This window comes from Sus scrofa, chromosome 6 (genome assembly GCF_054392235.1).
Source record: "Sus scrofa isolate SSC_HxYL_T2T_F1_AM1 chromosome 6, Sscrofa_HxYL_maternal_Yorkshire_Landrace_v2.0, whole genome shotgun sequence".
NCBI lineage: Eukaryota > Metazoa > Chordata > Mammalia > Artiodactyla > Suidae > Sus > Sus scrofa.
Window position 1 is genome coordinate 157,599,190 of NC_139388.1, and position 13,864 is coordinate 157,613,053.

General features: G+C 42.5%; 1 protein-coding gene across 44 annotated transcripts in view; it reads right to left on the reverse strand.

Annotated features, from left to right (window-relative positions):
- Positions 1-13,864, reverse strand: part of FGGY (FGGY carbohydrate kinase domain containing) — a 459,774-nt gene that overhangs the window by 424,303 nt on the left and 21,607 nt on the right. For all 44 annotated transcript variants that reach the window (XR_014808145.1, XR_014808144.1, XM_084964952.1 and 41 more), the window contains one exon: positions 13,588-13,802. Coding sequence is in view for 36 of the 44 variants with exons in the window: in XM_084964945.1 (XP_084821071.1) it covers positions 13,588-13,794 (207 nt within the window). In the remaining 8 variants the exon portion in view is untranslated. The remainder of the gene's footprint in view (positions 1-13,587; positions 13,803-13,864) is intronic.

The window sequence follows — 13,864 nt, forward strand, 5'->3', positions numbered from 1 at the left end:
AAACCATTTTGGGGCTATGGAACTTGACCAAAGCCACATAACAAACTGAGAAGCATTCTTTCTTGAAGAATTAAAATTGTACTTAAAACATTTCCACAAAACAACAACTCTAGGACCAGATGGAGTCAGTGAAATTCTGTGAAACAGTCCAAGGAAAAAGAATACTCATTCCTACACCAACTTGCTTAGAATATAATGAAGGAGGGAATATTTTCCAACAAATTTGATGTGGCCAGCACTACCCTGATATCAAAGAAAGACAGCAAATGAAAAGGACACTATAGACCAATATCTGCTATAAACATAGGCATAAAAATCCTTAACAAAACGTTAACAAACTAAATGCTGCAACATATAAAACATGCATTATAGGAGCTTCTGTCATGGCTCAATGGGTTAAGATCTTGATGAGTATCCATGGGGATGCAGGTTTGATCACTGGCCTTGCTCAGTGGGTTAAAGGATCCAGCATTTCTTTGAGCTGTGGTATAGGTTGCAGACTTGGCTCAGATCTGGCATTGCTGTAGCTGTGGTGTAGGTTGGCAGCTGCAGCTCCAATTCAACACCTAGCCCAGGGAACTTCCATATGCCACAGGTGTGGCCCTAAAAAGAAGGAAAAAAATGCATTATATATATACAATGACCCTGTATGGCTACCCCAAGAAAGCAAGGGTGATTTAATATCCATAAATCGGTTATTGTATAACATATACTAATAGAATAAAACACAATGTCAAGGGATCATCTCAAAACACGCCAAAAAAAAAAAAAAAAGAGGGAAAGGAAAAATTAAAAAAAAATGCAATAAACCAAAAGAGAAGGGAACTTCCACAAGCTGATAAAGAACATCTATAAAAAAGCTATACCTAACATCATACTTCACAATAAAATGAATTATTCCCTATTATAAACAATGCAAAGATGTTCTCTTTCACCACTTCTGTTCAACCTTATGCCAGTAGTTCTAGCAAATTCAGTAAGGCAAGAAAAAAAAAAAAAGAAAAGAAAAGCATACAGACTGGAAAGGAAGAAGTTAAAATGTTTTATTTTGCAGAAGAAATAATCTCATATGCAGAAAATACTAAGAACTTTAATTTTTAAAATGGGAACAGAACTAATAAGCAGGCTTAGTAAGATCACAGCATACCAGATTAAAATAAAAAAAATCAACCAAAGTTCTATATACTAACAACTAACATGACAAAATCAAAATTTAGAACATAATTCCATTCACAACAGCATCAAAAAAGGAAAACATTCAGAAATAAATTTATTAAAATAAATTCAAAATCTATAACCTGAAAACAACAAAACATTGCTAAAAAAGAAACCACAAATTGGAGAAATATGCCTTATGTATGAAATGGAAAATTCAACATTGTTAAGTTGGCAGTCCCCTCAAATAAACCTACAGACTCTACACAACCCCTATTAAAATCCCAGCAGACTTTTTAATGAAAAGGACAAGCTGCTCCAAACATTAATATACAAATGTAAGGACACAGACGCACCTAAGCACTTTTGAAAAGAAGGAACAAAGCTGAAGAACTTATGCTACCTGATTTAAACTTACTATAAAACTACCATGACTTATTGTAGCACTAGTATGATAAACTTATACATGAATGAAAGAAGAAAAATATAACAAATACATGCAAACATTAATGGTAAATTGATTTTTGTATAAGGTCCAAGAATATTCAATGGGGAAAGGATAATTTGTCTGATAGTGGTACTAGAAAAACTAAATGCCCATATGCAAAATAAATAAATAAGAACTTACATTTTTAGACTTTTACCTCACACCATACACAAAAATTAATGCAAAATATATGTCACTAAATGTAAGAATTAAAACTATAAAACCTGTGGAAGAAAAATCTTTTGACATGGGTTAAACAAAGATTTAATAATAAGCAAGCCTCATAAAAGAAAAAGAAAATAATAAATGCGTCTTCAGAATTTTAAAGTTTTGCTATTTAAAAGAAATCATAAGAAAATGAAAAGATAACCTACAGTTTGGGAAAAAACATTTGCAATTCATTCATCTTATAATAGACATATAAAGAATACTTATAACAATAATAAGAGGACAAACAACACAATTATAAAATGGGCAAAAGATTTAAATATACGTATCACCAAAGAAGACTATGAATGGCCAAAAAGAACGAGAAAATACACTCAACATCATCACTCATTAAGAAAATGAGGAGTTCCCGTCAAGGCTCAGTGGTTAATGAATCCGACTAGGAACCACGAGGCTACGGGTTAGATCCCTGGCCTCGCTCAGTGGGTTAAGGATCTGGCATTGCGTGAGCTGTGGTGTAGGTGGCAGACGCGGCTTGGATCCCGAGCTGCTGGATCTCTGGCATAGGCTGGCGGCTACAGCTCTGATTCGACCCCTAGCCCGGGAACTTCCATATATGCCTCAGGTGCAGTCCTAGAAAAGGCAAAAAGACAGAAAGGAAGACAGGAAGACAGGAAGGAAGGAAGGAAGGAAGGAAGGAAAAGGAAAAGGAAAGGAAGGAAGGAAAGAAAGAAAGAAAGACAGACAGACAGACAGACAGACAGATAATGAAAAGTAGGAGTTCCTATCTCGTGGTTCGGTGGTTAACGAACCTGACTAGCATCCATTAGGGTGCAGGTTTGATCCCTGGCCCTACTCAGTGGGTTAAGGATCCAGCATTGCTGTGAGCTGTGGTATAGGTCACAGACACAGTTCAGATCCTGCGTTGCTGTGGCTGTGGTGTAGGTCAGTGGCTACAGCTTCTATTGGACCCGTAGCCTGGGAACCTCCAGATGCCGCAGGTATGACCCTAGAAAGACGAAAACAAACAAACAAAAAAAACAACAACAAAAAAAAACAAAAAAAAAAAGGAAAAGGAAAATCATGAGGTACCACTGCACACCTATAAGAATAGCTATAATTAAAAAGATGACAACACCAAGTGTTCAAAAATTGTGGAGAAAAAAAAATTGTGGAGAAGGTGGAACCCCTGTACATTGCTGGTAAAAATGTAAAATACAGCCACTTTGGAAAAAATGCTTGGCAATTTTTAAGCATAACTTATCATATAACCCATCAAGGTCTACCCAAGAAAAATGAAAACATATGCCAACACAAACACTTGTATGTGCATATTCAGAGCAGTATTACTCATAATACCCTAAAACTAGAAACAAACCAAATGTTCATTATGAGTTAACCGAATGGTGAAACCGAGTGTGATCTACCCATACAGTGGAAGTGTACTCAGCAGAAGACATGAACTATTGATATGTGAAGCCACATGAATGAACCTTAAAAACACTATGCTAAGTGAAAGAAGTCAGACGCAAAAAGAAGGCATGTTGTGTGACTCCTTTTCCATGAAATTTCTACAAACAGAACAACTACAATGACAGAAAACGGTTATCTATGACTAAGACTGGAGAATGACTGCAAACAGGCATAAGGGAACTTGTGAGGGTAACAGAAGTGTTCTAAAATTGGATTATGGTGATGATTACACAGACATGAAAGTTTAAAAAAATCACTGAGCTATACAATTAAAATGAATGGACTTTATAGTATATAAACCATGAAAAACATTGAATGATTTTTTTTTCTAAGAGATGAGCTATAAAAGATGAAATGGAAGAATATTCATGATATGCGAATAAGGGAAAAAAAAAAACAACAACAAACTGTTAATAGTGGTTGCCTCTGAGAGCAGAAATGGCAGCTGGAGGAGATGGGAGTTTTTCACTTTGTTATATAATTTTTTAAGTTAATAGATTTATTGATTAATTCTATTTTTACATTTTCATTTCCATGGTTTCCTTTTGTGAAAATGCCTGAGTGGCCATACCCATTACTGGTTCCCATCAACTTAAAACATGACAACAACCTTTGAAATCCTACAAAAGTCATCTCAAAAGTGTCCACCACCTCTTAAAACACACTATTCTTTTTTCCTGTTTTGGAATGCCAGGCTGGTCATTTAGGATTCTACTTCTTACTGTTTAACATGTTTCTCAAATAAAAGCTACACACAATTATAACAGCTTTTCAATAAAGAAAAACATTATTTTTTCAAATGTGAAATAGGTGACATACAGTGGATGCTCAACATATGGTGACATTTTATTGTTTGTTGTTATTATTTAAAAAAAATAATGAGGAAACTACTTTACATATACAACTTTATTTAATCCTTACAAAGCCCTCTGAAGAAACACTTAGTATTTCCATTTCATTAAAAAAAAAAAAAAAAATTGGACTGGAATTCTTTGGTGGCCTAGTGGGTTAAGGATCTGGTGTTGTCACTGCTGTGGCTCAGGTCCAGTCTCTGGCCTGGGAACTTCCACATGTCGTGGGTATGGCAAACATATAAAAAAATAAGTGGAAGACTGGGGAAGGAAGGGAAGAAGAAGCAGGCTCCAGAGACTGAGAACTTGAACTTATCCCTGTCGCACAGCCAGCTGACAGCAAAGCCAGAACTGAAATTCAGAGCCTGTGTTCCTCCTATTCCACCACATGGTTGCCTCTGTCATCAGAGAAGTTCTTTTGCCCAGAGACTCATCCTACAGAGAGCGCATGAGCTCTAAGGAAGAGCATCACTCATGACCCACCTGTGAGTGTTGGCATAACTTTGCCCCACAGCACCAAGAGAGGGCCCTGTACCTCTATACTGCACTGGTCCACCTAGACTTAGAAGAGTATGAGGACCAAGCCCAATTCTGTCAGGCAGCATGGTCTCATGACAAGGAGTCACGGAGACCTGGTTTCAAATCTCTGCTATGTCTCTCTGCTTATGTGGTCCAGGGCAGGTTATACAATTCCAGTCATTCCAGTCACCCTCCTGTGTTGCTGGATCATGTCTCTCTAGCATTTATAAGCACAGCGTCCTCTGCCTGCCATGTCCTTCCAACCTGGCTTGGAAATCTCTGGGTGATGGCTAAAATCAGTGGTGTTGGGTGCAGACTGCCTGACTCCGAAAACTGGCTCTGCCACTGACAAGTCATGTGACTTTGGGAAGCCAGAAGACCTTTGGTTACACAAAACCAGTACTTAGACCTACATTGCCTAATGTTGGTATGAGAATTCAGCAAAATAAGATATGATTAATCCACTATCTGGCATTCAGTGTCCAATAAGTGGCAGCCCTTATTTGAGTAAATCAGCTGCCGCAAACCTTTAAACTCACAGAGCATCAACCTTTCACTCAATAAACTAGCCCTAACTTCTACCGGCCATGCAGCCCTATTGGCCTCGTGCCCAGAGAGCGTATGCCTGACTTGGGCAAGCCCTTCTCCTACAGGACTGCCATTAATCAATAAAGGAATTGGGAGAGGAAATGTAGAAAACTCAATAAAACTCACTACCACAAGGCAGCTCTAGAGTAGAAAGGAGAATGGGATATGGTATCATAAGAGTTCTGCTGGCTACAACTCCACCACTGTTGGGTCACTGCAAGATAACCTTGGAGTAATCTCACCTTTCTGAGCCTCAGGTTCCACGAGGGGGAGGAGTGGCACAGGAGAGAAACTCCCAGGTGAGGATCAAAGGTGTCAATGGATTTGAACGTGCTTTGGAACCAATAAACCTTTGCAGGAAATGTGAAGGATGGAAAATGCACTCAATGCCTTCTAAGTTGTGCTCACGCAAACTTTCTTATGAAGGAAGCGTGGTTTGCTCCCTGCATCATGTAAGCACGTATAAAAACGGCAGGCAAAGGGAACAGTGAAAAGATTGGATAAACTCAAACCTTCCTAAGAATTTTGGTGGGAGTGACCTTACAGTAGGAGCAAAGAAAAGATTGTCTTCAATCTATGGTATGAATCTCCTGTGAAACCTACAAGAGTTCTATATGGCCTTTCGATCACAAAATTTCAGCATCTCCTTCTCTAAATCGGAAACCTATCTCAAGGAACTGGAGGAATAACTGTGACATGCATTTAAACCTGATTTGGCTAGGCAGCCGCTGTCATTTCCCCAGCCTTATATGGAAATGCCTTATGATCATGCCTACCATGTGTAGGACCACCCCACTCCCCACCCCCACCCCCATCCAAACCATCTGAGAAAGATGGCTGTCAGGGTCACACTACCCAGAAGGCCCCCAGGACTTGACCTGCTGACCTGAGGATTCTTTTTTATACTCTCATTAATGGAAGAAGAAAGCAGTCTAGTAAACTCACCCCAACAGCCTGGCATCAAGGGAATTTCCTCAGCTAGAGAAAAAGCACATTGCTCTCCTAAAGAATTTCCAGAGAAGGAGATTTCTGCAAGTTCATTTGGTAACCTGGTCCATGTCTCCCAACTGTCAACTCGTAGCTATGGGGCAGCAAACAAATATTTGGGGAAGGGATTGTGCATCGCTTTGTTCTGACTGTGGGAACCGGTTCAATCCTGCATGTGTTTTAAATCAGCAGGCTCTGCCATACTGGGTGGGGAGACAGCGTTCCTTAGAAACCTTTCCAACTGAGAACTGGAGGGTCAGAGGCATACCTGGTTTTATCTTGAGCTCAGCTTGGAGCAAGGGTCAAAAGCCTGGGGCCTCCCAGAATCCAGCCTGCAACAGAGTTCTGTGTGGCTGGTACTGTGCTCTTTTAAATCTTAATTTGAATGCCTCTGTCAGCTTTGGGGGGAGGGGGTGCATGAGGTTGTGAAATACCTGTTCTCTCAGGCCTATCACTTCCTGTTGCCCACACAATTCAATCACTTACTCATTTACTCAGTCAGTCAGCAAACGCAATCAAGCCCCTTCTAAGGTCAGGCTGTACACTCTTCTCAGTATTTAGAAAACAATGGAAAGCAAAATATATTTTTAAATCCCTTAGTCTTTTGCAGGTTACACTGCAGGGAGAATCAACAGCCAATAAACTGAGAAAAATATATATTTTACCTACAATGTACTAGAAAGTGATGTCAGAGGGGCCAGGAATACCGGAGGCAGGGGAGGTGGTTGCTGGGAACGGGAGAGTTCAGGAAATACTTGCAGGACCTGAAGAGCAGATCTGGTAGAAATCTGTAGGAAAAGTGTTTCAGGCGAGAGAACAGCCAGAGCAAAGGCCCTGAGGCAGGAATAGCAAGGAGGCTATTACGGCTTGTGAAGGGGGCTGTGTCACCTGCAAGGCCCCCGGAGGCATTCAATTTTACAAAATCCATTCCAGCAACTAGTAAAATGAACAAGTCCAATTCTGGTCCACTACCTACACTGCATCTTAGCTCAGGTGTGGTGTTGCCCCTTGAAGATAAGGTAGGGAAACAGGCCACACACTGCCAGTTAACGTCAATACGCCAACATTCTTCCAAGAACAGAAACTCTGAAACTGCCTTTATCTCCTTCCTCTCCATCACCACCAAGTCCTATTAGATCTCCCTTCCAAAGTCTCTCCGTCCTGGTCCCCCTGTTTATTTCTCTGCCAACATTTGAACCCAGGCAGTCATCATGACAGAGATATTATTAAGCACCAATGTATACACCACAGAGGACCCAGGCTGAATAAGACAGACATAGTCCCAGGCCCCCCAGACCTTGGAGTTGTAAGTCATTTCAGGCTCCAGAACTTCATTAGAAGAAAAAATTGCCTCCTAACTGGCATTCCTAAATGTAGTTTCTGTTCCTCCAGGCCATCCTGAATCTGTTGCTGGTCAGTCTGAGACTCAGGATGCTTCTAGAAGAGCTCCCTCCTGCCCTCAGAACTGGCCCTCCCAAGTAAGCCCCCATCACTAATACCAGCCTCCCTTTGCCCTTCTTCTGGAAACCACCTGCTCCAGCCTTAACTTTCCCATCTCAGCACTTTTATCCATGATATTCCCCCTGAATAGTGTTCTCAAGTCTCACTTTTCAAAAGCCCTACATCCTTCCTCGGACTTTCTCCATTGACTGGGAGTAGGGAGGTTCCAACGTCTTGAGTCATTCATTCTTCCTCCACTTTCTGGGTCTATGGTATGTTTGGACTTGAGTGAGCAAACTATAGTTCCTGAAATACAAAATCTAGTAGAAAAGAAAGCTTTTCTGAATTATATTAATTCCATTTGTTATTACTTGATTATGCAATGATTTTATTACTTGATATTAACAAATGAATGAGTCACAAACCATGTGAAGTTCTACAAAGAAAAATTACAAGATGCTGTAAAAACATTAGCGAAAAAAGGACTTAGTTTAGAGATCCTGTTGGGTGAGAAAAGTCCTCTCTTGAAAAACTGACTCTTGAACTAAGATTCAGCGCAGCACTAGCCAATGGAACGTCCTGTGCTGATGGACATGTTCTATGTCTCAACTGTCCAATACAGCAGCCACCAGCCACATGTGGTTACTAAGCACTTAAAACGTGGCCAGTGCAAATCAGAAGCTGAATTTTACACTGGATTTAATTTTCATTAATGAAAATGAATGGCCACATGTGGCTAGTGATTGCTGTATTGGACAGTATGGGTCTAAGGGTGAACAGAGTTAAATATGTTTAACTATGTCAGTAGAAGGCAGGAAGAGTGTGCGGGAAGAAGAAAGAATGTGTGCAAAAGTCCTGTGGCCAGAGGAAGCACTGCATGTCTGAGGACATGACAGAAGGAGAATGTGGGTGGAAAGAAGAGCTGAGAGAAGTATCATGAGATGAGCAGGGCCTGGGGTCCACGTTAAGGATTCTGAGTTCCATGCAAATAGTAGTGCGGAGTTACAGAACAGTTGTCAGCCAAAGAATAACAAGATCAGATCAGCATTAAAATATATCTATCATTCCAGCTCCAAGAAGGAAGAAAAGGGCTTGGAGACGGGAAGGGCATATACAAGGTCCATTACACTCTAATGCTAATCTAGACAAAGGATGAAGGAGTGAGGTATTGGAGGGAATGCAGAGATCTGACCTAAGTTCAGGCTTATCTCCCACTTCCTGGACAACTTAGGGAAAGTCACTTAAATCTATGAATCTCAGGTTTTCTTTTCAAATATAACAGGGGAATAGCAACCCCCTACCTACCTTGTATGACAGTCAAATGGATAGGAACATAGAGGTTTTATGAAAGTAAGAATTTAACATGATTGCTCAATCCCATGTGGATGACTCGTTCTTCTGCTCCCTCTCCCTCCAACCATTACTCATATAGCTGGTACAACTTAAAAATGCTACTTCCTTGGCTTTGTGGGTATTGTCTTTTCCATGCAACTGAAGTCTTTCATCCTTAAGGATGGAAAATTGTAGCCCTCTTGCCTATACACCATGCTTAGCAAAGAGCATAACACATAGTAGGTGCTCAATAAATATTTTCAAACTAGGTGACATTTAACAAATAACATGCTGGCTGAATGGTACCTCCAGCTTATCATCTTCTTTCTGTGCATTAACTGAAACTATCCTTGCATTGTTGAGGGAATTGAGATTTGTGGCTCCAAAGAGGGGAAGACGCCCTGAAAATAAGGCATGACATAGAACTCTAGGACTTGAGTGTTTCCACAGAAATTTTTAGATGTGTGGGGACCAACTCAATAAAGACCTGGCAATTTTAGGGGCAGTGGTGAACAGAACAGAGAAGAGGATTTGGAATCACCTCACTAGAGTCTTTCTCTAAGACTCTTCAGCTTCAGAGCCTCAGTATCTTCAGGCGTCAAGTAGGAAGCATGGCCATCTAATAGGAAGTATGGCAGTCTGTCTCCCAGATTATGGCAACACTTGAACGAGATGAAGAATGTCAGAAGGTTTTTTGTTTGGTTGGTTTTAGCTCTAAGAAACCTTAATTCAACAATTTACTGAGCATCAGATTTGTGCCAGGCAACGTGTTAGATTCTGGGAATACAAGGATGATGCTCTCCAAGAGCTCAGCTCATGGGTTAAACAAGCCACCAATTAAAATGCAGTCTGGTAAGGACCACATAATGATGCAGGGGAAGACATGGGCTCTGGAGCAGCCCAAACACGGGCTCAAAGGAGGGTAGGGACTGTCAGAAGCCCTCAAGGAAGGCTCCCAGGAGGAAGGAATGCTTAAGCTGACCTTAAAAGGTACCCAGGAGCTGAGCAGGTAAAAAAGATGAGAGAAGAGCATTCCAGATAATGAAACAACAGACATTTCATCCATTCATGTTCTCAACCGACATGAATGGGGCATATTACAAGCGAGGAGCTCTAAGGTATGACCCCTGCTCAGGGGCACACATTTTCCACATGAGCAGACAGCCAGGTAAAAGCACCTGTAATTCACAAAAGTTCATGTAAGAATCAGGATAAGCTCAAGGTTCACCCTATAGTGGTAATTAAAGAAAAAAAAATTCATGTGGCTTCATATGATTTCCAAGAAGGGGGCATGTGGAGTGAGATGAGGCTGAAGAGAGGGGCCAGAGGTAGAGCATGACTAGGAGCAGTGGCAGGCTAACCGGACTCTGAGTGGCTACTAAACCTTTTCATAGCTCATTTCTTCTAGCTTTAAAACAGAGTGAATAGCAGTTCCTGCTGTGGCACAGTGGGTTAAAAAGCCAGTGTTGTCTTTGCAGTGGCTTAAGGATCTGGCATTGCTGCAGTTATAGCGTAGGTCACAGCTATGGCTCAGATTTGATCTCTGGCTTGGAACTTCCAAATGCCACAAGTGTGGACAATCAAAAAAAAACAAAACAAAACACAGAATGAATGATAATTACATCAAGGGGGTTGCTTTGTGGGAGTTCCCATTGCGGCTCAGTGGGTTAAGAACCGTGCTAGTATCCAGGAGAATGCAGGTTCACCCCTTGGATTTGCTTAGTGGGTTAAGGATCTGACATTGCCAAAAGCTGCAGCAGAGGTCACAGATGCGGCTCAGATCTGGTGTTGCTGTGGCTATGGTGTAGGCCTGTAGCTGCAGCTCCAATTCAACCCCTGGCCCAGGAACTTCCAGATGCCTCAGGTGCGGCCATAAAAAGAAAAAAAGGGTTGCTTTGTGGGTAAAATGAAGTGGAAGGTATAAATGTTCAGCATGGTACCTGGAACATAACTAGTGTCCAAGAAATATTAGCTGCCCTCGTCATCACCATCATCCTATTATTATTATGATTACTGTTCTTGTTTTTTATTAATTGACGAAGGGGGAAACCATCTCAGGCAGTGTGAACAATGTAGGGGAAAACAAAAGCAGTATAGCTGTTCTCAAGCTTTTGACTTCCTTAAGTCCTTGAGAAAGACAGGTCAGGATGTATTTTATGCCACCTTGTGTCCCAGGCCACTGCTTCTCAAATCTCACATAGAAAGAACCCTAAGCAGAAAGGGAGTCAGTGAAGACTCCTATGAGATGCTTCCTTGGCTGCTTCTGACTTTTCAGTATTTCATCTTAGAAATTCCTTCTCCTCCATAATCTACTCATTTCCATTGTTGTCATCATCCCCATAGGAATCACAGTGTTTACTCATTTCTAGGCACTGTTAGGACATTGTAGATGCATTAATCCTCACAACAACCCAATGCAGACAGGAATAAGCATCATACCCACTCTACAGATGAGGAAACTCAAGCAAGAAACCATAACTTGTCCAAGATGACCAGCAAATAAATCTTAGAATTAGGATATCAATCCAGGAGATCTGACTCCAGAATCTGTGCTCTTTGGTATGTTACCTTTTATAAAAATGCTTCCCGGGAGTTCCTGCTGGGGCTCAGTGGGTTGCAAACCAGACTAGTATCCATGAGGATGCAGGTTCAATCCCTGGCCTTGCTCAGTGGGATAAGGATCCACTGTGGCTGTGGCTCTGCTATGGCTTCAGTTCCGATTCGACCCTTAGCCTGGGAACTTCCATATGTCACAGGCGTGGCCCTAAAAAGCAAAACAAAACAAAACAAAAACCTTCCCTCCTTCAACCTCACACAGCAACAGGCAGTGAGTGATACCTCATGCTTACCCTATGACTTCTGCATGGCAGCTGCATGGCCATATGCCATGTGGGGGAACAGCCTAAGAACCAAAGCTTTATCCAGGTTTGCTAGAGAGACAGCGTCACTAAGAACAAATGCCCAGAGCACTCACGTGGCTAACGGGGCTCAAAAGATGCCAAAGTGGCTGCCACTGGGAGATGATTAAAAATCTAACATTAAACCAAGCTGTACTTAGAGCAGACCTGTTTTCAAGCAGCTTTTCATCAGGGGATTATATTTTCTTCTTGACTATTTCCTTAACGGCAAGAAAGGCTATATGTTGGAAGAACAAAGGAGACCCAAGGGCAAAGAGGAGAAGATTCTCACCAAGGTGGGGGCTGGCGTGGAGGGAAGGTGGAGGAAAATTAAACAGGCAGAAGAGAAGATGTGCCACCTTTTATTCCTACAGAATGCTCCAGTGCCACCCACCCCCACCTCCTCTCTCTGCCTTCTTCTCTGGGGGCACTAACAGCAGCCCAGAGCTCATAAAAATTTAAACAGACTGATCAATACAGACAGAATGGTGAATTGTCCATCTGCAAATTACCAAGCCCTTCATGAATATTTAAGGAACTAAACTAGGAATTGGGGAGAAGAGAGAACCCAGGACTTTATTCTTCCCTCTGGAAAAAAAAAAAAAAAAAGACGACAGCATCTCTGTCATTTCTCATCACTGGGATATAAAACCAGTCAAGTGAAACTAAAGAGGAACGATTCTCATGCAGCATCACTCCTTTTCCCAAGTCAGCAAGCTGACGGCAAACCAAGGACACTTAAGACAAACATCTACCTGGCACAACTCAGAGACGCACTCCCAGACTTTCCTTCCTTTCTCAGAACCCACCGTGTTCCCAGGCCACCACGCCTTTGTATGTGCTGTTCCCTCCGAACAAAACGAGCCTCCCCTCACTTGTCCTCTTGCAAGGCAGGGCAGTCCAGGGACCCAGGGTGTGGAATTGGAGTCAGAATGACACCTTTCCCACTTAGCAACTGCATGAACTTGGGCAAGTTATCCCATCTTTCTGTGCCTCCGTTTCGTCCTCAATAAAGTGAGGGCAGTAATAGCACTAACTTTATTGGGTCACTGTGAGGATGCAGTGATGCCTGTTACCACGTTTTACACAGCACTGGGCACGCGTGAAGGCACAGCAGAAATTCGCTATGGGAGTTTGCGTTGTGGCTCAGCAGTTAACGAACCTGACTAGCATCCATGAGGACAAGGCTTTGATCCTTGGCCTCGATCAGCGGGTTAGGGATCCAGCGTTGCCATGAGCTGTGGTATAGGTCGCAGGCGCAGCTCAGATCCCACATTGCTGTGGCTCTGGCATAGGCTGGCAGCTACAGCTCCAATTCGACCCCTAGCCTGGGAACCTCCATATGCCGTGGGTGCAGCCCTAAAAAGACAAAAAAAAATTAGCTGTGGTGATCAATGACATCTTCACATTGGGTCACACCTGACCAAATCCTCTGTCCTGTCTGCTCTGAGCCCTGCAGAGCTGGCCCCTTCCTCAGCTCCAGCCATAGTCACTTAGTTCCTAGTACCTATCACGACATAGCTCAGCTGCCTATTGGTCTCTGCCATAGACTATGAGCTCCTGAAAGGCAAAGCCTGTGTCTAAAGTTATCCTGATGTCATCCTTGGCAACAGACAGACACACAGCATTCACTCAGCAGGTAGGACCAGGGAGCAAGTGTGAAAAGAGAATGCCAGCACTGTGGCCATACCTTTGTGACGACACAGCACGCAGCCCAGATGTCCTCGGAGGACTGCTCGTGGTGGTTGAATTGAGGCTCCCACTGGTTGACTGGCTGATCTGCAAAAGCCACGAGGGTGCCCCTCTGGTCCACCAGAGCCGCCCGGACACTGCCTGTCCCCACGTCCACACCTACATAGTAGCTCCCTGGTTCCCGGTCTCCACGGGGCACTGCCATCCTTCCACCTGTGGGAATCAAGGGCAAAGCCAGGTGAAGACCAAGTGGGTCCTCAAAGATGAACACGAGA